Below are 24,830 nucleotides of genomic sequence, written 5' to 3' on the forward strand. Positions count from 1 at the left end.
TGAAAGATGCTCTTCATAAGGTTGGGACCCTAATCTGACTGGGCTTCCCTGTGTCAGTTATCAAGAATATTAGGAGACCAGGTGTGAGAACAGAGTTCAGAATGTAAACAGGAAGTGTAGATGGAAGGGCAGGTCAGGGCTACAAGGCCATGGGAAATACAGATAAGACCCAACAGAGGCTCCATCTGCTGTTGGAGACAAGCACAGGTGAAGAGAAATCACTGCAGAAGGATGAGCTCCAGTCTTATAGAGTTAAAAGGAGTCAAGTGCATCCCAGAGCCAACATACCTGAAGCCTGAAGGCCAGGGAATCTGCATGCTAGTTTCCTCTTGCTCATCAGAATTTTTCTTACAATTATCCTTTGTTTGCAGACAACTGTGGCATCATTGAGGACATGCTCTGTAAGTATGTGCAAGAAAGACAGGATTTGTAAAATCCAATAGCACCCAGATATATTTGCCAAACACTAGAAAATCAGAGTGGAGGTAGGTTGTGCTTTGGGGAAGAAAGAGATAATAAAAATCAAGCAAAATCAAAGGAGAAACAAACACATTATTAAAGAAAGGAAAACTCATCCTAAGGAATTAAAAAGTATGCATAATAATGATATACTTCATGTATACCCATTATATATGATAAAGCACATGTATAAACAAACAATGTGTAATACACACATGAGGGATCTCTATATTTATCTGATGGACAACTGCTCCTTTGGGCTCTTGATTCCACCTGTGCATGGGAAACTTGCATCTATGATATGTATGGGCTCACATGTCCACTCAAAGGCCCTTGGGCCTTCTCTGAGGAAGTTGAAAGGAAAAGAGGGTTCAGTAACAATCCCAATTCTTCCTTTGCTAACCACTCCTGGAAAACCCATTTTTTATGTCCCTGCAAATTGACCCAACCTAGCGACCCAGGCACAGTGACAGAAATCATGTGTCCAATGGACATGTCATCTTTTGTACATGTGCCTAGGTATTCTTGGGTGGGTGGTGCCCATACAAAACTTCCTAAAATAAAGTAATCCAATTGACAAAGAGGGCTTTGAAGTAACAATGCGTTACAGCAGAAGGGGCTACATCCTCATAGAGAAAGCTAAAATGGGAAAGTGCATCCCAGAGCCACAGAAGCTGTCACCACTCTACCCGAAGCTTGAAGTGCTGGGAATCTGCATGCCATTCTCCACTTGCAGAAGAGTTGTTTTCTTTTCATGATCTTCTCTTTCAGGACACTCATGGTATCAGTGAGGACATGCAGCTCACATCCAGGTGTTTTGACAGCCAAGCCCCCAAGGGCATCACCCTCAAGTGTGGGAAGGTTCTGCAGTTCAATGCAAGTATCCAAATTCAGTTCTGAAAATAAAACAGGAACTGTTATCCTGTGACATACCTATTGACCCCAAAGAGTCACCTAATCAAGAAAGCAGCCTTGCACAAGAAAGTCTAAGTATGGATGTGTAGCTTATAGAGACTGATACTTTCAGGGCTGGGGTTGTAGCTTGGAGTTAGAGCACTTGCCTCAAATGCATGAGACCCTGGGTTCTATCCTCACTACCACATAAAAATAAAGACATTGGGACTGATACTTTCATTTTGTTGATGATTCTGGCATATCCAGTATGATAAACTTGACAGGAGGCAAGAGTGCTTCCAATTCTTGAAAATATTCAAGAAATATGGAAGTTATAGACACCTATAGCTCCCCAATATAAAAGGCAATAATAACACTAAAGATCTAGACAGAGCTTTTAATCAGATAGAGATTATCAAATTTAAGTAAAGTCATAGTAGAAAGAAAACTATATGAAAGTAGACAACTGGGGAAGAAACATCCCTGGCATATTTTAAGTTTTACTCTGACTGACTTATTTTATATACAGGCATTATTACTAATAGAACTACTGTATATGCCTAACATATAATGGATACATCTGATGAACAGAAAATTATGAACATTTACATGTGGAATTGTATAATATCAATATTCTGGCCACTAGAAGTCAGAAATAATTTAGAGACCTGAGGGAAAAAAAGAGAAGTCTGAAAAGCAGATGTTCAAAAATTCCCTGTGAGACACTGCACTACATCCCCAGGCCTATTTTGTATTTTATTTAGTGATAAGGTCTGAGTTGTTTACTGCCTTGCTTTTTCCTGAGGCTGGCTTTTTAAATTTTTTTTAGTTTTAGGTGGACACACAATATCTTTTTTTTTTTTTTTTTTTTTTTTTTTTTTATGGTGCAGAGTGTTGAACTCAGTGCCTCATGCATGCTAGGTGACTGTCCTATCACTTGAGCCACATCCCATGCCCTCTGGGTTGGCTTTAAACCCAAGATCCTCCTGCCTCAACCTCCTGAGCAGCTGGGATTATAGGCTTGTGCTTGTAATCAAAGGATCAAACATGAGCAAGAACACTGTAGGAGAGATCAGTTGTCCTAGGTTGTAAGAATAAGGTCATGCAGAGCCCTGATATGCACACACATAAATGGTACCTGTGAGTAGGTTACAGTCTCTACAACTTCCCTGCTCTTGTTAGTTCTAGGTTTACCATCCTGAATTTGTCACTGGACCCTCAGAAGTATAATTAATAGAAGTGCATTTGTGTTTTAATGGGGTAGTCATGAGCTGCAGCTAGACAAAGGGAGACTTCATGCTCACCCAAGAGATCAACACTGAAGCACGGGGGCTGGTGGATATCTGATGATTCAGAGTGACTGGGGCAAGTGTTACAGCCCTCATTCAATACGTCCTGCAGGATTTCTTTCTCCTCCTGTGGGGCTTGTCTCAGACTGGAGGGATAAAGAGTAAGATTAAATGAGAGTAGTAAATATGAGTCCCAGTTGGTCTAAATAGAGGCCTAAGGGAGTGGTCACAGAAGGGCAAGAGGGTACTCCTTTCAAAGAAAGAAAATGATCCTCCTAGGATGTGGGCAGGGTGCACATGTCCTCATGACAGGAGATAGGAAGAGGGGCTCAATCTACTGACTAGAAAAGAGCTGAGGACAGAGACTCCACTCTCCCTGTGTGATACAACCATGAGCCACAGCATACACAGAAAATGGACTTTATGTGTGTGTGTGCACGCATTTTTATATGTGTGTGTGTGTGTGTGTATTCCCCCCACCCAAGGCTATGACATTCCTGCCAAAAAGTCTTATCAACCAGAAAAAAAACAGATTTATATCTCATACTCAATGGACCCATACAAGACAGGAGATGTAGATTCTGTGAGGTAAAAAAACAAACAAACAAACAAAAAAAACAAAACATTCAGTAAGTTTGATTACTTCTAGTTGGATACAGACAGGAACGACAGAGAAAAGAAAAACACCTCCTTAAAAGATGGACTTTTTCCGTGATTGAGGAATGCAGTCATACCAGCAGCTTGTGTTTGCCTTTGCATGTGAATAGTGTGGACACTTGGTACCTCTTGGTTTGCTCATCTGGGGACCCTCCTCATATTTAACCCATCCTCTTCCAGGCTCTTAACACTCATTGTTACCTGGGAGCCAGCAAGTCCTGTTCTTTTCCACTCTCCTCCTCTGCACCACTCCCTGAAATCAAATTCAGAAACATCCAGTCAGTCAATGAGTAGTTTCTACATCACTCACTACAAACACAGGGGAAGCCTGAACTGAATGGAGAATCATTAGTCCCAGACCTTTACCAACACGGCTGTTATATGTCTGTGGATCTGATATGGTACAAGAGAATACTGTTAAAAAAGGTTTGAGCTATTCTTGAGGATGAAAAGGCATTTTCATGTCTCCAGTAGAAATCAGTAACTGGGAATTAACCTATGCCCACCCTACACTTCCCTGTAAACTAAAAGTGGCTGTAGTCTTTGTGTTTCATTATTCCATTGTTAGTAAACTGAAGGCAAAATAACAATATCTTTACTTCTGGAAATGATGGATTTCCTTTTGATGAAAGAAAAGAGGAGAAAAAAATTTGGAGAAAATCTTTTTCTCAGAGGGGAAACAGACAATCATACCTCACTTTAGTGACCTTAAAACTATCTGCAACTTACGATATTTCTGGAACTGGTTGGCAAGGGTATACACGGTAGATTGACATAAGATGAATTTTTCTTCCAGATCTCGGAAATTCAGTTTGTGTTCTTGTAATTCAGCTTGTAGTCCCCGTATGATTTCTTTAAGTTTCATCTGAGGCTCTCCATCAAGGTTCATTTCATCCCCTCCATCAGGGGAAGGGCTGAAGAATACTGCCATGTTTGTACAGTAAATGTACAGTCAGGACCTGCAAAGAAAACCCAAACATGTTTTGGGTTAAAAACAAGAGAATCCAAGAGCTGGCTGCAGTGGCAAACGCCCATAATCTCAGAGGCTCAGAAGGTGAGACAGAAGGATCTAGAGTTAGAAGTCAGCTTGAGCAATAGCAAGGTGCTAAGCCACTCAGTGAGACCCTGTCTCTTAATAAAATACAAAAAAGGGCTGCATATGTGGCTAAGGGTTGAGTGCTTCTGACCCAAATATTTAAAAAAATAATAAAATAACCCAAGTAGAATTCATCAGGACTAAGGGAAGACAGCAGCTGCCATGATTCACTTACTGTTGAGAAACAAGTACTCAGCAGTCCACCACACTTGAAACTCCTTCACCTTTCAAACAAGGATTCACACACCTGAGTCTACAGCGTGGACTCAAGACAGAAATGAGGAGGTAGGGCTGAGTGCGCTAGGTAACAGTCTAACAGAATTAGAAGGTTGGAGATGTCATGGAATGTGGGAGCCTCTGCCTTCCAATTGGCTCATGATGGCTGACCCACTGGTTTCTTCAGAAGGTCAGTACAGACGTAGACCACCACTCATTGGGCAGTCTCAGTACTTGTGTACCCTCATGCCAATGTTACCAACTTTTCTTTGTTCCCTTCTCCAAACACCATATTTCACATTACTCCTATAGGTATATGTTGAGAATCCTTGAAGTAAAAATGGTTTCCCAACAAGTTAAAATTATCTACAGGACTACCCAGTGGTCACCTCATTATTCCCTTAATAATAAAGTGGATCATAAGGTTTTTCCTCAAGGGAACAATGCAAAACTGTCAATGTAATAGAGCCATAATGTTCTTCTCTGAATATGCCATTATTTCAAAATCCACTAAAAATACAGAACAAAGAGTAAACCATGAGTGTTTGAAATTGTTTTCTGCACTCTCTCAATATTATTTTGTTATACTCCATTTTTATTGTGGCTTCTTTTCTCTCACTGGGACATCTGTTGGTGTACAGGACTCTGAAGGAATTCCTTACTTATTACAAAAGTTCCAATTGGCTCAGGCAATAGGAACATGGAAAGGAGAATAGAAACATGGAGGGGAGCCATGCTAAGTGTTTGTGAACCCTCAACTGTGGGACGCTCATTGGAAGAAATTTTCCAGATCCCTCTTACTAAGTCCAAAGCAGATAATGTCCAGTGCTGACTCTGCTCTTCATGGCAATCTTCCCTTCACTAGGTCAGGCTACTGGTGTCTGCAATCAATGTTCTCACCTACTGAGAACCATGGCTGAATCTGAAGCAGATACGTTAAGCTCTTTTCAGTAAGGATTGGATACCCTTCCTAGCATGCTGCAGGGAAATGAGCCCTGCAGTGCTTTACCTGTCCAAGCTCAGCAAATGCATTCATTTGCTTTAACTCACTTATAATGTAAGTTCTCTATATACATGGAGATTTTACATTTTATACACATCACAGGGTAAACTGAGGAGCAAAGCAGGGGAGTTAGTTTATTCTGCTTCTATGAACACAAGAGTCATCGACTCTCATCCACTTGAATGTCAGAAAGCCAGGCTTTTAGCCACACCTTCCTCCCTTTGGACTGCAAACCTGAAAATTACTTCAATTATTTACCTGCATTTGAAATGAAGTTTGAGTAAAAACAAGAGTTGAACTTTGAGGAATGACAATATTAGTTTGTTTTGAAGTGGACAGAAAATGCTGAGGTCTAGAGAAAACATCACAATAATCTTCGCAAGGAAGAACTTATGTGTCTTACTTACCCTGCCTCTTTCTCCAGCTGGCCAGAACATACTCAGTATCTATTGATGTCATCAAAATCATCTTCGGATCTTGAGAATATGGATTTCTATGAGCCAAACTGGAGAGCAGGTGTTGGTCTGAGAAGTCATCCATCATTATGCTGGGACCTGTTGGAAACAACTAGTAGGGGGATCAACCTGACTACCAACATTTTTTTGATACAGCACTGGCTACACTCACCAATGAGTCCACTATCAGTTCTTTCACTTGCTGTTTACAAGACTGATAGTTCTGTATAAGCTAAGATTATGTGCGACCCATCTCTGTGTTCACAGTTTCCAGTGAGGCCCAAGCACTGAGGCAGGTTACACACAATGAATGCATAAAAGTGGTTGCATACCACAGTTATTACAATGAAGTCCCTTTACAGTGTCATCTAAAGCCTTATAGTTAGTGTCCCCTTCAATGAGTCCACAAGTGCCACATACAGAGTCCTGCACATGACTCTGCAGATGTGAAGTAAAGAAAACTGTCTTGAGAACAGTTTGTTTCCCACCTATAATCCACATTGCACTCTAGGGTTTGTAATCAGTGCTTCTGTCAGTTTTAATTCTCAAATGTAGAATTTTCTGTTACTAAAAACAAATTAACAGCTTTCTCACCACACATCCAAAACTAGTTATGATAAAGATATAGGGATTTGCTAAGGGGATCCATTCTAGATCTGAATAAGGTTTTTGTCCATAGAATTATTTCTCAAAGGCATATTAAAAACAAGTTAACTTTAAAAATGAGTACCTAAAATAAAAAGAAAACCCAGTTGCAGGTGCCCTCTGCTCTTTTTTGTAATACAAAGAACTTTGAACTTACAACAGTATATGTGAATGATTAATTAAAAGTTCAATACCTGAATACAAAGAAAGAAAAACACAGCTTTAAAAAAATTGAATAAAAGACACTATGGGGTTAGAAATGATGGTAGAGGGGCTGGGGTTGTAGCACAGTGGTAGAGCACTCGCCCCACATGTGCGAAGCCCTGGGTTCGATGCTCAGCACCACACATAAATAAATAAATAAAGATATTGTGTCCAACTATAACCAAAAAAATAAATATTTACAAAAAAAGGAAAAGAAACAATGGTAGAATGATTTGGCCATTACTAATGCATGGGCCCACATGATTACATGAGTTTTGTAAATCTGCTTCATGGACAACCAGATGAAGGAGAAATTACACTTCACTGATTTGGGATGTGTCAAAGCGCATTCCACTGTCATGTGTAACTGATCAGAACAAATGAAGAATATATTTGAACAAATTAAAAAGCAGAAAGCAAGCTTACCAAAGTTCTGGGGCTGGTGTAAGTAGCAGATGCTCCTCTGCTGTCTGCATGTGTGGAAATTCTGGCTGGTGCGTGGGTCCTGGTCACAGGTGCTTGTGTCTTGATGCCAACAGCAATCCTTGTGAGCACGCAGGCATGTGTGTGAACACAGACAGCAGCTTCCACTTCGAGGGTCCTGAGGGCCATAAGGCACCTTGCTGGGAGATGTACATCAACGAGTGTCATTCAGAGCCCTGCCACATATATGTTCCCCATGATAAACAAAAACTAAATAATTTACAACTAGAATGCCCACACCACACAACATTCTCAACAAAATATTTCATGAGGATGAATTAAAAACAAAACAGGAAAGGGAGGATCTACACTAAATACACAGTCAACCAAACTAGAAACTAAGTCACATTAATAAGCAGATATAAGTCAAAATGAGTGGGAACCCAGATCATATCTCAATAATAAACTTGAATATTAACAGCCTGAACTCATCAATCAGAATATGCAGACTGGCAGATTCATTTCATGGGGAAAGACATCCACAGGCTGAGGGTGAAAGGATGGGAAAAAAACGTCACATTAATTGTGTAAACAAGCTGGGGTTTCCATGCTCATCTCAGATAAAGTAGACTTCAAGCCAAATTTAATTGGAAGAGACCAAGAAGGATATTTCATACTTCTTAAGGGAAGTATGTATGAGGAGGACATAACAATTATAAACATTTGTGTCCCAAACAATGGACGTCTGCATGTATCAAACAAATCCTTCTCAATTTCAATAGTAAAATAGATCATAACACAATAATACTGGGTGACTTTAACACACCTCTCTCACTACTAGACAGTCATTCTAAAGAAAAACTAAATGAAAAAAGTATAGAGGGGCTTGGGTTGTGGCTCCATGGTAGAGCACTTGCCTAGCATGTATGAAGCACTGGGATCAATTCTCAGCACAGCATATAAAATAAAATAAATAAAATAAAGTTCTAAGAAGTAAAAATAAATATTTTTTAAAAAGAAACCATACAATTATACAATCAATAATTTATACTTAATAGAAATATATAGAATATTTCATCCATTAACGAGTAAATATACTTTTTTTTTCAGCAGCACTTGTCTTCTTCTCTAAAATAGGCCATATCTTACACTGAAAAGCAATTCTTAGTAAATAGATGAATGGATTAAAAAAATGTGGCATCTATACACAATGGAGTACTATGCAGCAATAAAAAATGACAAAATCATAGAATTTGCAGGGAAATGGATGGCACTAGAGCAGATTATGCTTAGTGAAGCTAGCCAATCCCTAGAAAACAAATACCAAATGTCTTCTTTGATATAATGAGAGCAACTATGAACAGAGCAGGGAGGAAGAGTAGGAAGAAAAGATTAACATTAAACAGAGACATGAGATGGGAGGGAAAGGGTGAGAAAAGGGAAATTGCATGGAAATGAAGGGAGATCCTCATTGCTATACAAAATTACATACAAGAGGTTGTGAGGGGAATGGGAAAATAAACAAGGAGAGAAATGAATTACAGTAGATGGGGTAGAGAGAGAAGTTGGGAGGGGAGGGGAGGGGGGATAGTAGGGGATAGGAAAGGTAGCAGAATACAACAATTACCAATAGGGCATTATGTAAAATTGTGGATGTGTAACCGATGTGACTCTGCAATCTGCATTTGGGGTAAAATTGGGGGTTCATAACCCACTTCAGTCTAATGTATGAAGTATGATATGTCAAGAGCTTTGTAATGTTGTGAACAACCAATAAAAAAAAAAAAGCAAAGAAATTACCCAGCATTATAGCATATTAAAATGGAAGAAATTAGGAATCAGCGCTCAAGTAAAAAACAGAAGCCACTCTACCAAAGGGAGACTACATTATACATTATTTAATGAGGAATGGATAGTCAAATAAATCAAGGATGAAATAAAAAAATTGTTAGAGGTCAATGAAAACACTGATATGACATATCAAAATCTCTGGGACACTAGGAAGGCAGTACTAAGAGGAAAGTTTACTGCACTGTGCATGAATAAAGGACCTAACACTACATCTCAAAGCCTGAGAAAAAGAAGAACAAATCAATACCAAAAGCAATAGAAGACAGAAACTAATGAAAATCAGGAAAGGCAGCAGAATACAACAGGCACTAGTATGGAAGTACGTATAAACGGGGATGTATAACCAATGTGATCCTGCAATCTGTACAAGTGGTAAAAATAAGAATTCATAACCCACTTGAATCAAATGTATGAAATATGATGTCAAGATCATTGTAGTGTTTTGAGCAACCAATAAAAAAATAAAATAAAATCAGAGCTGAAATCAATGAACTCTAAAGGAAAAAAAATTGAAAAAACACAAAGTTGGTTCTTTGAAACAATAAATAAAATACATAAATCCTTGGCCATGCTAACGAAGAGAAAAAGAAAACTAAGATTACTAAAAAAGAAGATGAAGCAAGTAATATCACAAGGGACATGTCTAAAATGCAGAAAGAAATTAGAAACTACTTTGACAATTTGTACTCCAAAAAAATAGAAAATATAGAATACATAAACAAATTCCTAGAGTCATAAGACCTACTCAAACTGAATGAGGAGGTCATACACAATTTAAATCGATTAATTGCAAGTAATGAAATAGAAAACACCATCTAAAGCCTACCAACCAGTCTGGGGTTGTGTGGTAGAGTGCTTGCCTGGCATGTGTGAGGCACTGGGTTTGATTATTAGCATCACATAAAAAATAAACTAAAGGCATTGTGCCTATCTAAAACTAATAAAAATATATTTAAAAAAGCCTACCAACCAAGAAAAGTCCAGGACCAGACGGATTCTCTGCTAAATTCAATGAGACTTTCAAAGAAGAATTAATACCATACTTTTCATAGTATTCCATGAAACAGGAAAAGAGGGAAGCCTTCTAAACTCATTCTGAGACTAACATCAATACCAAAACCAGACAAAGACCCTTTAAGAAAAGAAAACTTCAGACCAATATCCCTGATGAACATACATGTAAAAATTCTCAATAAAATTCTGACAAATTACACACAAAAAATACTAAAAACATAGTTCACCATGATCAAGTGGGGTTCATCCCGAGGACCCAAGGTTGGTTTAACACGCAGAAATCAATAAACGTAAATCATCATATTTGGTTGTTATTACAATATTTGTGTCAGTGGTATACTACATCATGAAATCACTCAAAACCGATGTTGAGTCCCCCTTAACACACTGGTTCCATCTACTCCCCATAGTTTCCTTGAAACCTCCTTGGGGGCATTCAGTCTTTGGTCATTTCAACTCACTCACATTCAGAAGCTTTCACCTGGCCTACAGCTAGCAGGGAAAGGTCAGGGGATTTCAGGGTCTAACCCAATTCATCACTAGAGTCAACAGAATTGAGCTGGACTCCTGAGAACAGAGTAGCCATCCAGGACTCTACCCAAGAATTCCCGGACTCACCTGGAGGATGACACCCAGCCGCAGCTCCCAGCAGAAGTCCTCTCAGCAGGAGCCACCTAGCAGCTGTGCGGCACTCCCAGGTCTTCCGTGGCACTCCCAGGATCCTGCGCGGCGCTCCCAGGGTCCTCCATGGCGCTGCCACTGTCCTCTGCAGCACACAGGAGAGGCTGTGTACCCAGGGTGCGCGGGGCGGAGGCTCTGGCCGCCACAGGGAGGGCGACCTGTTGGGCTTCTTACCAGCTCTCCAGGTGAGCAGCAGACCCTCAGAGGTATGGACGCCGGCACAGGAGCAGGACTCACAGAGTAGGGCTTCGAAAGTGAGAAGCCACCTGGTGAAGGACGGCCCAGAAGCCAACTCATGGGAACTGCCCTTTGGAGCGGGTCTTGAGGGTTGTGTTCCCCACAGGCGCCTGGGCCTTCCGGCTTCCCGGAGAGTGCGGAGCACGTGCGTGTGCGTGGGGGGCGGAGCTAGGCGTGGGCCACATCCGGGGTAGGCAGGCGGGTGGGCGGGGAAACTTTCAAATTTGGGCGGGAAGCACAAGGCTTCAGAACCAGCAGGATGTGGTGCCCGAGGGTGTGCGACGGCACTTTTAAGTTCCCATCCTTTGGAGGCCTCGCCTGCGTGGTTTTATTAGTTGCTTCAGTCAAACTCTGAAACTCATCTCCCCCACAGAAGGTAGTGGTGCAGCAACTGAGTGACCGAATAGCGCTTAATAATAATATCTTCGGAGCTGGAGTTGTGGCTCAGTGGTAGAGCGCTTGCCTGGCATGTGTGAGGCACTGGGTTCCATTCTCAGCACCAAGATACAGGCCCATTTTTTTTTTTAAAAAACGATCTTTTAAAAAATAATAATATAGTCATTTATTTATCGTTTTATTGAAATGCTAGTGAGAGCATACTGTTGGGTGTTGGACACAAAACAAATATGGGCCCTGTCCACCGAGTTTCTAGACTAGTGAGCCAGTGCTTTTCAAAGTACAAAATCAAGCATTCATTAAGCTCATACTTATGTGGTAAATACCAGGGAAGTGTGAGGTTTTCTTGTTCTCTGAAGGAAACAAAAGTTGTGGTTCTGTGTTTCCCTTAGAAGAGTGATGGACGCAGAGGAATGGAGAGGGTGCATATATGAAGAGTACAAGTCTGAAAGAGTGGATATCCAATCTAAGTATGAATTTATGTACTAGACTTTGTGTGTTCAGCATATCTCGACTGATGTTGATATGTTTAATTGCATGCCTGTCAACAGTGTGTTCACATTGATATTCAGCTGCAGATAATCTATCAGGAAAAACCTACCGGTGGACATGAGTTATTTTAGGGAAAATAAGTAGACAGTAGGTTTCAAGTTTGAGAGGATGGGATCAGATATGCAAAAGCAGAAGTGGGGGTGTTTATAATCTGGTATGAAAGTAGCCATTTTAAAATTTGTGAATGCACAAATAAATATGCATATATAATATATATGCAAATATATTTTTGATAATTGAATATATAAGTCTTGTTACCCATGTATATTCACAATTTTATGTATGCTTTATATTAATGTAGATTCAGGTATACGGTTATATTTAGGTTTAGTGTTAAATTTTCTGTAGGGTAAGGGTTAGGGTGAGTGAAAAAAATGCATATGGAAAACTAAGAATACGCATTAGAATAACCCATGAATACATGTATGAAAATATAAATAAATATGTTTTGAACTAGGGAAGGTTTTATTTTTTTATTATTTTAAAAAAATTTTAGTTGTTGATAGACCTTTATTTTATTTATTTATATACAGTGCCGAGAATCGAACCCAGTGCCTCACACATGCCAGCACCCAGGAAAATAGGCAGGCCAAGGGCTCCAGGATCCTGGAGTCCATCCTGCACGCTCAGGGGGAAGTGCGCCCTCTTGTGCTCTAGTCTCTACTTGGCTGCCATCCTCTACTTTGAGTGGAGCCCAGGCGCCAGGGGCTCAGGGAGGACCTCACCTTGACTCTAGTAGTGCAGACACTCCATCCTAAGCCCCAGTGAAGAGACATCTGCTTGCTCAAAGGTGGCTGTGAGAAGTTTTCCTCTGCTTACCCAGAATTCTGTTCCAAAACCAGCGCCCCGGCAGACTTCTCCCCAGTGCCATGGAGTCCTTTCACCTGCATTGCAGCTCCACTGGAGCTGCTCTGCACAGGCTGTGGGGTCCTTTGGAGATTCTTCAGTTCCTCTACTTCCAGGTTGCCTTCCACGCTGCCTGGAGAGACATGCTGCACGCCCTAGGGATCACAGTCCTATTGAATGTCTCCTCCAAATGCCCAAACCACATGCAAGGATGCTACCAGTACAAACGCATCTGGCGAAAGATAACCACAAGTCCAACATGGGCTCCTGGTTCATGGAAGCCATGGAGTAGGACTGTGCGGTGAAGGACTACCGCGGTCCAGGGATGGTGCACTGCTAGGAGGGCATCCTCTGCTCTGCTACCATCTGCTTGGCTTAGCAGATGATAAAGGAGCAGCTGAGGCTAGAGAAGGCCTTGAGCCGCATGGAGCAGCTGTCCCAGGTGCTGGCCACATCCTGCTCCTCCAGGCCTGCCAGCCCTTCAGGCCCCTTAGGGGTACTGCAAGCCCACTCCCACCCTTACCTCACAGTTTGTCTTCAGCTTCCCTATCTCCCTGGGTGTACAATTGGCCCCCAGCAGACTGCAGGACCAGCACAACCCCAACCTTACCTCCCCAGCACTCAGAGCCACTCACCTAACCCCTGAAACTAAGGTTGCTGCCAGGGATGCCTCTGTGGGACTGAACAAAATATAAATTTGTATCAAGAGTATATAATGAGTCTAATGTCTACTATGGTAGATGTCTTTTTCTCCATTTATCATACCTTCTACTACTGCATAGACTGATAATATATAACTGCAGTTTCCAAGTCTCATCTGGAGTAAGGATTGCAGTTGGCACGGATTCTTCAATGAGATGAATTCATGTGAGACAAACCTACATGTGCATACGGACGATTCAGGGTAGGAGTGGCATGTAGGGAATTTATTTCTTGTGAAGAAAGTGAGTATCCTGATCAAGCTCTGGAGTTGGGTTTCTGGCAGCAAGGTGTTAAATGGCCCAAGTTGGGGAGTAGTGTCCACTGGAATATTTCTGTGCTGTGTTTGGACCTTTCTCCTTACTCCATTTTTTTTCTAGCTGTGCAGCATCCAAACAGAGGTCTCTATCCTTCCTAGAAATTTTATAAAGTATGGAAATATCTTAAATATATCCCTTAATGTAATATAATTACATTAGATTATATAATTACATGTAATTATATGTAATTAATTATGTAATATAATTCTCCTCTCTACATATAAGACCTGACTGATGCCTTATTTGTGAAGATTGAGTTGATTCACCTAAAACACAACATTGCTGCGTTAATGAGCTTTGATGAAAACTACCTGAAAGAATAACTTTTAGAGGAGAGATTTATTTTGGTTCACAATTTCAGAGTGTTCAGATCATCATTGGCTGGCTCCAAGGCAGAAATATTATGGTGGAAGGATGTGATGGTGGAAAGCTGCTCAGCACATGGGAGCTAGGGAGCAGAGAGAGGGGAAGGGACCAGGACATATAGAGCCCAAGGTCATGCTCCCTCTGACCTTCTTCCTCCCATCATGACTCACCTGCTTACAGTTACCAACCAATAGTTCATTCAAAATTTTAATTCATCAAATGGATCAATCCAGTTGTTGTAATCCAGCTGTTTCACCTCTGAATATGGTTGCCTTATTTAACACTCGAGTTCTTTAGGGGACATTTCTAGGTCCTTACTATAACAATTGACTTGCCCATGGTTAATATTTTTTCTATTATTATCACTACTGCTACACATAGAGCAACTACCACAAGATGTGAAGGAAGAAAGAATCCATTAGTAATAGCAACAGCAAACCAAATACTTAGACAAAAACCATTAGAAAGCTGTGCAAGATCTATTGGAAGGATAATTTAAAATACTGTAATGCACAAAAAAGAGATTTGAATTGATTTTTCTTAGACTCAATATCCTTCATTTTCAGTTCTGCCTACAAGATTCATAAGGGACTATAATTTCAACAGAAATAACATGATTTCTTCAATTTTAGAACAAGACAAGCTGATTTTTAAAAAATCAGATTGACAAAGATTTGAAGAAAAAGCAAATTTACTTACTAATAAAATATAAGACAAATTCATATTCAAAAGAATTGATACACAAAAGTGAATGAGAATGACAAACACACAATCAAAACCTTTGGTGGACTACCAATTTATAGGATGAAACCTAAAATAAGGTTTCATCAAGGACAATTGTGTTTTTCCCCCTTTTTAAACAGCTTTTTAGCAGTAGATGGACACAATACCTTTATTTTACTTATTTATTTTTATGTGTTCCTGAGGATCAAACCAGAGCCTCACACATGTCAGGCAAGCTCTCCACCACAGACTCACAACCCCAGCCCCAAAGGATAATTACTTTTAGTTTAGTCAGTATAGAGTGATATTCTTGATAGTGACTGTAGTGACTGTCACAATTGGTTTATTTAGAACACTGTATATATGTGTGTGTGTGTGTGTGTGTGTGTGTGTGTATAAAATTTTCTAAGTAGATTACACTATTCTTTGCCTAAGGAAAATAGCAGTCACTGATATTGTCAAGAGGAGAGCAAAGGGAAGTATCCTAAAGATGCACTGTTTAGAATAGAACCTGATATTACAGAATACATAGGGGTAGCTTTTTCATTTTTACACATCTCTTTGGCAGAGTCAACACCAGTAGTGTAGTCACAAATGTATATAGGGTATTAAAGTCCCTCTCATTCCACAATCCTCCACACCTCCACACCTCCACACCCCTCCCTTTACCTCCCTCCCCTCTGTCCAATCCAAGGTTCCTTCATTCCCCACCACCCTGCTTTATAGATCAGCATCTGCTTACCAGAGAAAACATTCAGTCTTTGTTTTTTGGGGTATGGCTTATTTTATTTTCTATTCTTAACACTTGTTCTAGGGACTAATATAGAAATGGGAAACAAAGACAAAAAAAAAAAAAGAAACTATTTATACAAACTTTGCTTTAAAAGAAAACAAAAAGCCACTGAAAGACCGTTACAGTTTCACCGTGCCTGCCATCAGTGATGTTGGCCTTCAACGTATGGCTACAGCAACATAAATAAACCTCTATCTTACATTTACGCATACTAGGAGCACTCTGAAGACACAAAGGAGGCTTCAGTACAATCGGGGCCTGGCCCACACCACTAAGAAACAAGTAGAGGCTGCCATATGCAAGACTTTGCATAGGCTTGGTGTGGACATCAGTCTCATATTCCCCTGAGGGAAGTTAGATTAGCAAAATGGCACAGCATATTTAATGTGGAGGAGTGGGGGCAGTAAAATTTGGAGAATGAGTGAATAAAGGAAGCAGATTGTGCTAGGCTATAAATGAGAGGGCCTCTTAGCAAGTCATCAATTTCCTTCCTCACATGGACTCAAAGAGGTGAGACCTGATGGTGCAGTGCAAAGTCCAGCCTGGCTTGGCCTAGAGGAGCCACATGGTCAGGTGTGGATCTGTGAAAGGTGCTAGCTGAGTCTCACTGACACTGTCCAGCAGGGCCCTGCTGCTCACTAGGGTGCTTCTAGAACTGCCAAGGAGCTCTACATTGGAACCACATGACCCTTGTGTAGGAGGCAACAATTTCCCCACAGCTGATTTTCTGAGGAGAGCTGCTGAGGTGAGAACTGTGTTGTGACAGGTGCTGTGTCACTGAGGCTGTTCAGAAGCAGTGTCTCGAGGTTTAGCATGCACTCTTAGGTGCACTTTGTCTAGTGAGAGGCCTGGTGGTATTTGACTACTGGTATTCCATCACTGCCAGGAAGTCATTCTGCCTTTCTGACTACCCTAGTAGGAGACATTTCTGATCACCTCTTCAGACCTGCACCAGATTTGAAGGAATAGGGCCCAGGTGCTCCTTAGCAGATAGACAGTTGTTCAGATGTGGTGAGGGGGTTAGGCCTAGGCTTCCTCGTGTTTAAGGGACCTGTGGTGGCTTTGCTTCTTTTGTGGCTCCTGGAAGGCAAGAGTCTCAATGCTGGAGCACACAGAAGGACCCTTAAGGATTTCACCTGCAAGTAAACAAAAGAATCCTGTTCAGATGGAACTGTTAGACCCCACTTATGATGCCCAGACACTGGAATTAGGGCAAAGCATGCAGGAAGGTATAAACATGGTGGGAGGTGGTAAAAAGAATGAGTCAAGGGGATGCACTGGGTCTGGAGGAGATTCCAGGTTCCAGCTTAGAGGATAAGCTTCCCTGTGCACCCAAATCCCTGGTGCCCCAGCCATAGCCCTACTGCATATCATATGGTCAGATCCTACTACTGTCCTTTTATTACCCAGTTCATACTACCTGTTATATGGTCTGAAGAAAAATAAAGGCCTTTGTCATATTCTAGGAAAATAAGGATGGAGCATGAAACATACACATGTAGAAACAGCCTGTACTGAAGAGGACATATTGAGGCAAGTTCCCCTGTTAAGTGTGTGTCTCATTTTTCTTAAGGAGAAGTCAAATTGGCAGGGACCTCAGAGATTATCTAAGTCTAGGTCCACCTTTAACAGATGAAGGGTAGTAGCTCACAGAGGCAAAGGGGCCAGCCAAAGGCATACAACCAGTTGACATTAAGCCTGGAGTTAGAGACCAGAAATCATGAACAAGGAGAGGGTGGGCTGCACACTGGAGGGAGCCAGCAGGAACTGGAGGCTGTGGGTTAACTTGGCAGCGATAGGAGGAGGCTGTACAGAGCCAATCCTCTAAGTGTTGTGATAAGAGACTCAGGAAAGAAAGCAATCCTCAGAGAAGATCCAAAGGGAATTAGAAAGCAAGAGCTAGTTAATATACATCCCATGCTTGATCACACTATGTGTGTCAAGACTCTCAGGGTACAACTTAGGAACATTCCTAGAAGGCTCAACTGCTCTGATGTTTACCATATAAGTTTAAAGGTTTAATGTCTCATATTTAAAACAATCAGTTACACATCAAGTTTCTCTTAATAGGATTTCTAGGGAATTATTAGCACAGCATTTAAAGAAATGTAGAGAATATCTGATATATATATATATATATAAATTTCCCTTAAAGTGTCTTTTTTTCATTATCAGTTTTTTCTTTTATATCCAGGAGACCAAGTGGATCTTCCTTCATGTTTTTGAAAGAAAATGAGGTGTTAAAATAAAATGCTGTTCTTAACCTAATTTTGTGCACTAAAGTCAATTTATAAGGTTATGCCTTATTTGGTTTTTCATAAAGTAGTTCAGGAAAGTCCAGAATGCACATATGGCCTCGAGATCTCTTGGTAGACAACTGATTCACAGGGAGACTTTGAAAGTTTCTTCCCTCAAGGACCAACTGAACTGCATTTCTCTGACTCCTTGCTTGACTGACATCAAGGAGAGAAAATTGGGCTAAAGGGGAGAGATGGTGACGAGAGGAGAATAATAACAGGGTAGAAAGCTGAGCGGGCAGGAGGGTGAAGGTATGGAGTCTTAAGAGGAGGCTATCCAGGAGCTAAGACCTGTGCGGTGGACCAGATATCTCCTAGAAGGTAAAGGAGGTCAGGGTCACTTACAGATCTGATGTCAGATGGTGATGTATTTGAAGCAGGCTCTGTGACTGTGTAAGACGCAATCGTTGCTTTAGCTCCAAGTTAGTCCTTGCCTTCTTCAAAACATCATGTGTCCTGGTCACTGAAAGAAGAAAAGAGCCCCACAAAGAAGGAATTTCCAGCTAGGCTCTACTTGCTGGGCATGCATTTTCTAGAGCATTTTCTTCTCACCCCTCAATCATGGCCTATTGCTGACCCCTTTGTCCCTGCTCCCTCTGCAACCACAATTGCTGTAGTCTAGCCTTCACCACACAAGATCTAAGGTGCCAGGACTTCCTTCTCATATCACTAGCGCATATATGTCACACAGAAAAGCAAAAGTTAACAGATTGATATGTTTCTATTATTTAGGAAAAAAATGTTTGATGGATGGATACTCCACATGAATGTAACTTCCAGTAAAAACTTGTTAGGTACAGTTTCATAAACAATGCAGAGAATGTCACCTAAATGTACATCAAAAGCCTGGGGTCCTAATTAGATTAAGATATATTCCATGCTTCTATATGATATCAAAATGGGCTCTACTCTCATGAATAACTAAAAAGTAATAAAAAACAGAATAAAAAATGACACTTTAATTTGCATGTTTAAGTTAACAATCCAGGGGGCTGGGTTTGTGGCTTAGTGGTAGACCACTCGCCTCGCATGTACAAGACCCTGGGTTCGATCTTCAGCACCACATAAAAATAAATAAGTGAAATAGAGGCATTATGTCCAACTACAACTAAAAAAAAAATATTAAAAAAAGATAACAACCCAGGTTTGAGTTAGACTTGTTCCCTATGAAAACCCCCAGAGAGAGATCCATGTGCTAGTAACTTAGGAAAGACTCATTCCCAGCAGAAAGAGGTAATGAAGTCAAGGAAATCAGGTACAGAAGGCAAAAACGTCTAGAAAGTATAGAATTTAAGGGAAGGTAGCATGTGTCTGAAAGATGCTCTTCATAAGGTTGGGACCCTAATCTGACTGGGCTTCCGTGTGTCAGTTATCAAGAATATTAGGAGACCAGGTGTGAGAACAGAGTACAGAATGTAAACAGGAAGTGTAGATGGAAGGGCAGGTCAGGGCTACAAGGCCATGGGAAATACAGATAAGACCCAACAGAGGCTCCATCTGCTGTTGGAGACAAGCACAGGTGAAGAGAAATCACTGCAGAAGGATGAGCTCCAGTCTTATAGAGTTAAAAGGAGTCAAGTGCATCCCAGAGCCAACATACCTGAAGCCTGAAGGCCAGGGAATCTGCATGCTAGTTTCCTCTTGCTCATCAGAATTTTTCTTACAATTATCCTTTGTTTGCAGACAACTGTGGCATCATTGAGGACATGCTCTGTAAGTATGTGCAAGAAAGACAGGATTTGTAAAATCCAATAGCACCCAGATATATTTGCCAAACACTAGAAAATCAGAGTGGAGGTAGGTTGTGCTTTGGGGAAGAAAGAGATAATAAAAATCAAGCAAAATCAAAGGAGAAACAAACACATTATTAAAGAAAGGAAAACTCATCCTAAGGAATTAAAAAGTATGCATAATAATGATATACTTCATGTCTACCCATTATATATGATAAAGCACATGTATAAATAAACAATGTGTAATACACACATGAGGGATCTCTATATTTATCTGATGGACAACTGCTCCTTTGGGCTCTTGATTCCACCTGTGCATGGGAAACTTGCATCTATGATATCTATGGGCTCACATGTCCACTCAAAGGCCCTTGGGCCTTCTCTGAGGAAGTTGAAAGGAAAAGAGGGTTCAGTAACAATCCCAATTCTTCCTTTGCTAACCACTCCTGGAAAACCCATTTTTTATGTCCCTGCAAATTGACCCAACCTAGCGACCCAGGCACAGTGACAGAAATCATGTGCCAATGGACATGTCATCTTTTGTACATGTGCCTAGGTATTCTTGGGTGGGTGGTGCCCATACAAAAGTTCCTAAAATAAAGTAATCCAATTGACAAAGAGGGCTTTGAAGTAACAATGCGTTACAGCAGAAGGGGCTACATCCTCATAGAGAAAGCTAAAATGGGAAAGTGCATCCCAGAGCCACAGAAGCTGTCACCACTCTACCCGAAGCTTGAAGTGCTGGGAATCTGCATGCCATTCTCCACTTGCAGAAGAGTCGTTTTCTTTTCATGATCTTCTCTTTCAGGACACTCATGGTATCAGTGAGGACATGCAGCTCACATCCAGGTGTTTTGACAGCCAAGCCCCCAAGGGCATCACCCTCAAGTGTGGGAAGGTTCTGCAGTTCAATGCAAGTATCCAAATTCAGTTCTGAAAATAAAACAGGAACTATTATCCTGTGACATACCTATTGACCCCAAAGAGTCACCTAATCAAGAAAGCAGCGTTGCACAAGAAAGTCTAAGTATGGATGTGTAGCTTATAGAGACTGATACTTTCAGGGCTGGGGTTGTAGCTTGGAGTTAGAGCACTTGCCTCAAATGCATGAGGCCCTGGGTTCTATCCTCACTACCACATAAAAATAAAGACATTGGGACTGATACTTTCATTTTGTTGATGATTCTGGCATATCCAGTATGATAAACTTGACAGGAGGCAAGTGTGCTTCCAATTCTTGAAAATATTCAAGAAATATGGAAGTTATAGACACCTATAGCTCCCCAATATAAAAGGCAATGATAACACACACATGTATTGCTCAGCCATAAAGAAGAATAACTTTATGATATTTGCCAATATATGGATGAATCTGGAGACTACCATGCTAAGGGAATTAAGTCAATCTCCCCAAATACAAATATGAAATGTTTTCTCTGACATTCGGAAGCTAATCTACACTAAGGAGGGAAGAGGGGAAGAATACAAGTTCCAGGTATTAGACAAAGGGAAATGAAGGAAAAAGAGTACGGTAAGGAAAGGAAATGAAGGGTAAGAAAAGGAATGAACCTGACATAATTTTGCTGTGTACATATAGGAACACAATGCAGAGAATGTCACCTTTATGTACATCAAAAGCCTGGGGTCCTAATTAGATTAAGATATATTCCATGCTTCTATATGATATCAAAATGGGCTCTACTCTCATGAATAACTAAGAAGTAATAAAAAACAGAATAAAAAATGACACTTTAATTTGCATGTTTAAGTTAACAATCCAGGGGGCTGGGTTTGTGGCTTAGTGGTAGACCACTCGCCTCGCATGTACAAGACCCTGGGTTCGATCTTCAGCACCACATAAAAATAAATAAGTGAAATAGAGGCATTATGTCCAACTACAACTAAAAAAAAATATTAAAAAAAGATAACAACCCAGGTTTGAGTCAGACTTGTTCCCTATGAAAACCCCCAGAGAGAGATCCATGTGCTAGTAACTTAGGAAAGACTCATTCCCAGCAGAAAGAGGTAATGAAGTCAAGGAAATCAGGTACAGAAGGCAAAAACGTCTAGAAAGTATAGAATTTAAGGGAAGGTAGCATGTGTCTGAAAGATGCTCTTCATAAGGTTGGGACCCTAATCTGACTGGGCTTCCGTGTGTCAGTTATCAAGAATATTAGGAGACCAGGTGTGAGAACAGAGTACAGAATGTAAACAGGAAGTGTAGATGGAAGGGCAGGTCAGGGCTACAAGGCCATGGGAAATACAGATAAGACCCAACAGAGGCTCCATCTGCTGTTGGAGACAAGCACAGGTGAAGAGAAATCACTGCAGAAGGATGAGCTCCAGTCTTATAGAGTTAAAAGGAGTCAAGTGCATCCCAGAGCCAACATACCTGAAGCCTGAAGGCCAGGGAATCTGCATGCTAGTTTCCTCTTGCTCATCAGAATTTTTCTTACAATTATCCTTTGTTTGCAGACAACTGTGGCATCATTGAGGACATGCTCTGTAAGTATGTGCAAGAAAGACAGGATTTGTAAAATCCAATAGCACCCAGATATATTTGCCAAACACTAGAAAATCAGAGTGGAGGTAGGTTGTGCTTTGGGGAAGAAAGAGATAATAAAAATCAAGCAAAATCAAAGGAGAAACAAACACATTATTAAAGAAAGGAAAACTCATCCTAAGGAATTAAAAAGTATGCATAATAATGATATACTTCATGTATACCCATTATATATGATAAAGCACATGTATAAATAAACAATGTGTAATACACACATGAGGGATCTCTATATTTATCTGATGGACAACTGCTCCTTTGGGCTCTTGATTCCACCTGTGCATGGGAAACTTGCATCTATGATATGTATGGGCTCACATGTCCACTCAAAGGCCCTTGGGCCTTCTCTGAGGAAGTTGAAAGGAAAAGAGGGTTCAGTAACAATCCCAATTCTTCCTTTGCTAACCACTCCTGGAAAACCCATTTTTTATGTCCCTGCAAATTGACCCAACCTAGCGACCCAGGCACAGTGACAGAAATCATGTGCCAATGGACATGTCATCTTTTGTACATGTGCCTAGGTATTCTTGGGTGGGTGGTGCCCATACAAAAGTTCCTAAAATAAAGTAATCCAATTGACAAAGAGGGCTTTGAAGTAACAATGCGTTACAGCAGAAGGGGCTACATCCTCATAGAGAAAGCTAAAATGGGAAAGTGCATCCCAGAGCCACAGAAGCTGTCACCACTCTACCCGAAGCTTGAAGTGCTGGGAATCTGCATGCCATTCTCCACTTGCAGAAGAGTCGTTTTCTTTTCATGATCTTCTCTTTCAGGACACTCATGGTATCAGTGAGGACATGCAGCTCACATCCAGGTGTTTTGACAGCCAAGCCCCCAAGGGCATCACCCTCAAGTGTGGGAAGGTTCTGCAGTTCAATGCAAGTATCCAAATTCAGTTCTGAAAATAAAACAGGAACTATTATCCTGTGACATACCTATTGACCCCAAAGACTCACCTAATCAAGAAAGCAGCCTTGCACAAGAAAGTCTAAGTATGGATGTGTAGCTTATAGAGACTGATACTTTCAGGGCTGGGGTTGTAGCTTGGAGTTAGAGCACTTGCCTCAAATGCATGAGGCCCTGGGTTCTATCCTCACTACCACATAAAAATAAAGACATTGGGACTGATACTTTCATTTTGTTGATGATTCTGGCATATCCAGTATGATAAACTTGACAGGAGGCAAGTGTGCTTCCAATTCTTGAAAATATTCAAGAAATATGGAAGTTATAGACACCTATAGCTCCCCAATATAAAAGGCAATGATAACACACACATGTATTGCTCAGCCATAAAGAAGAATAACTTTATGATATTTGCCAATATATGGATGAATCTGGAGACTACCATGCTAAGGGAATTAAGTCAATCTCCCCAAATACAAATATGAAATGTTTTCTCTGACATTCGGAAGCTAATCTACACTAAGGAGGGAAGAGGGGAAGAATACAAGTTCCAGGTATTAGACAAAGGGAAATGAAGGAAAAAGAGTACGGTAAGGAAAGGAAATGAAGGGTAAGAAAAGGAATGAACCTGACATAATTTTGCTGTGTACATATAGGAACACAATGCAGAGAATGTCACCTTTATGTACATCAGAAGCCTGGGGTCCTAATTAGATTAAGATATATTCCATGCTTCTATATGATATCAAAATGGGCTCTACTCTCATGAATAACTAAGAAGTAATAAAAAACAGAATAAAAAATGACACTTTAATTTGCATGTTTAAGTTAACAATCCAGGGGGCTGGGTTTGTGGCTTAGTGGTAGACCACTCGCCTCGCATGTACAAGACCCTGGGTTCGATCTTCAGCACCACATAAAAATAAATAAGTGAAATAGAGGCATTATGTCCAACTACAACTAAAAAAAAATATTAAAAAAAGATAACAACCCAGGTTTGAGTCAGACTTGTTCCCTATGAAAACCCCCAGAGAGAGATCCATGTGCTAGTAACTTAGGAAAGACTCATTCCCAGCAGAAAGAGGTAATGAAGTCAAGGAAATCAGGTACAGAAGGCAAAAACGTCTAGAAGGTATAGAATTTAAGGGAAGGTAGCATGTGTCTGAAAGATGCTCTTCATAAGGTTGGGACCCTAATCTGACTGGGCTTCCGTGTGTCAGTTATCAAGAATATTAGGAGACCAGGTGTGAGAACAGAGTTCAGAATGTAAACAGGAAGTGTAGATGGAAGGGCAGGTCAGGGCTACAAGGCCATGGGAAATACAGATAAGACCCAACAGAGGCTCCATCTGCTGTTGGAGACAAGCACAGGTGAAGAGAAATCACTGCAGAAGGATGAGCTCCAGTCTTATAGAGTTAAAAGGAGTCAAGTGCATCCCAGAGCCAACATACCTGAAGCCTGAAGGCCAGGGAATCTGCATGCTAGTTTCCTCTTGCTCATCAGAATTTTTCTTAC

The 24,830-nt window shown here is 40.8% G+C and overlaps 1 protein-coding gene and 1 long non-coding RNA gene across 2 annotated transcripts; both read right to left on the bottom strand.

The window, feature by feature from the left end:
* Positions 1-2,013: 2,013 nt before the first annotated feature.
* LOC308655449 (NBPF family member NBPF6-like protein) lies at positions 2,014-6,211 on the bottom strand (the record flags this gene model as incomplete). The annotated part of the gene is made up of 5 exons (XM_081305574.1): positions 6,022-6,211; positions 4,029-4,258; positions 3,501-3,552; positions 2,658-2,788; positions 2,014-2,021 (listed from the first exon to the last, which is right to left on the bottom strand). The coding sequence occupies exons 2-5, from the start codon at positions 4,228-4,230 to the stop codon at positions 2,014-2,016; spliced, it is 393 nt and encodes a 130-aa protein (XP_081161700.1). The 5' UTR covers positions 4,231-4,258; positions 6,022-6,211.
* A 1,138-nt stretch (positions 6,212-7,349) lies between these two features.
* On the bottom strand, positions 7,350-11,145 carry LOC308657217. Its single transcript, XR_014023885.1, has 3 exons — positions 11,062-11,145; positions 10,825-10,972; positions 7,350-7,541 (listed from the first exon to the last, which is right to left on the bottom strand). It is a non-coding gene; the product is annotated as an uncharacterized lncRNA (long non-coding RNA).
* Between the last annotated feature and the right edge of the window lie 13,685 nt (positions 11,146-24,830).

The sequence above is a fragment of the Spermophilus citellus genome (assembly GCF_964194105.1).
Source record: "Spermophilus citellus genome assembly, chromosome: 9".
NCBI lineage: Eukaryota > Metazoa > Chordata > Mammalia > Rodentia > Sciuridae > Spermophilus > Spermophilus citellus.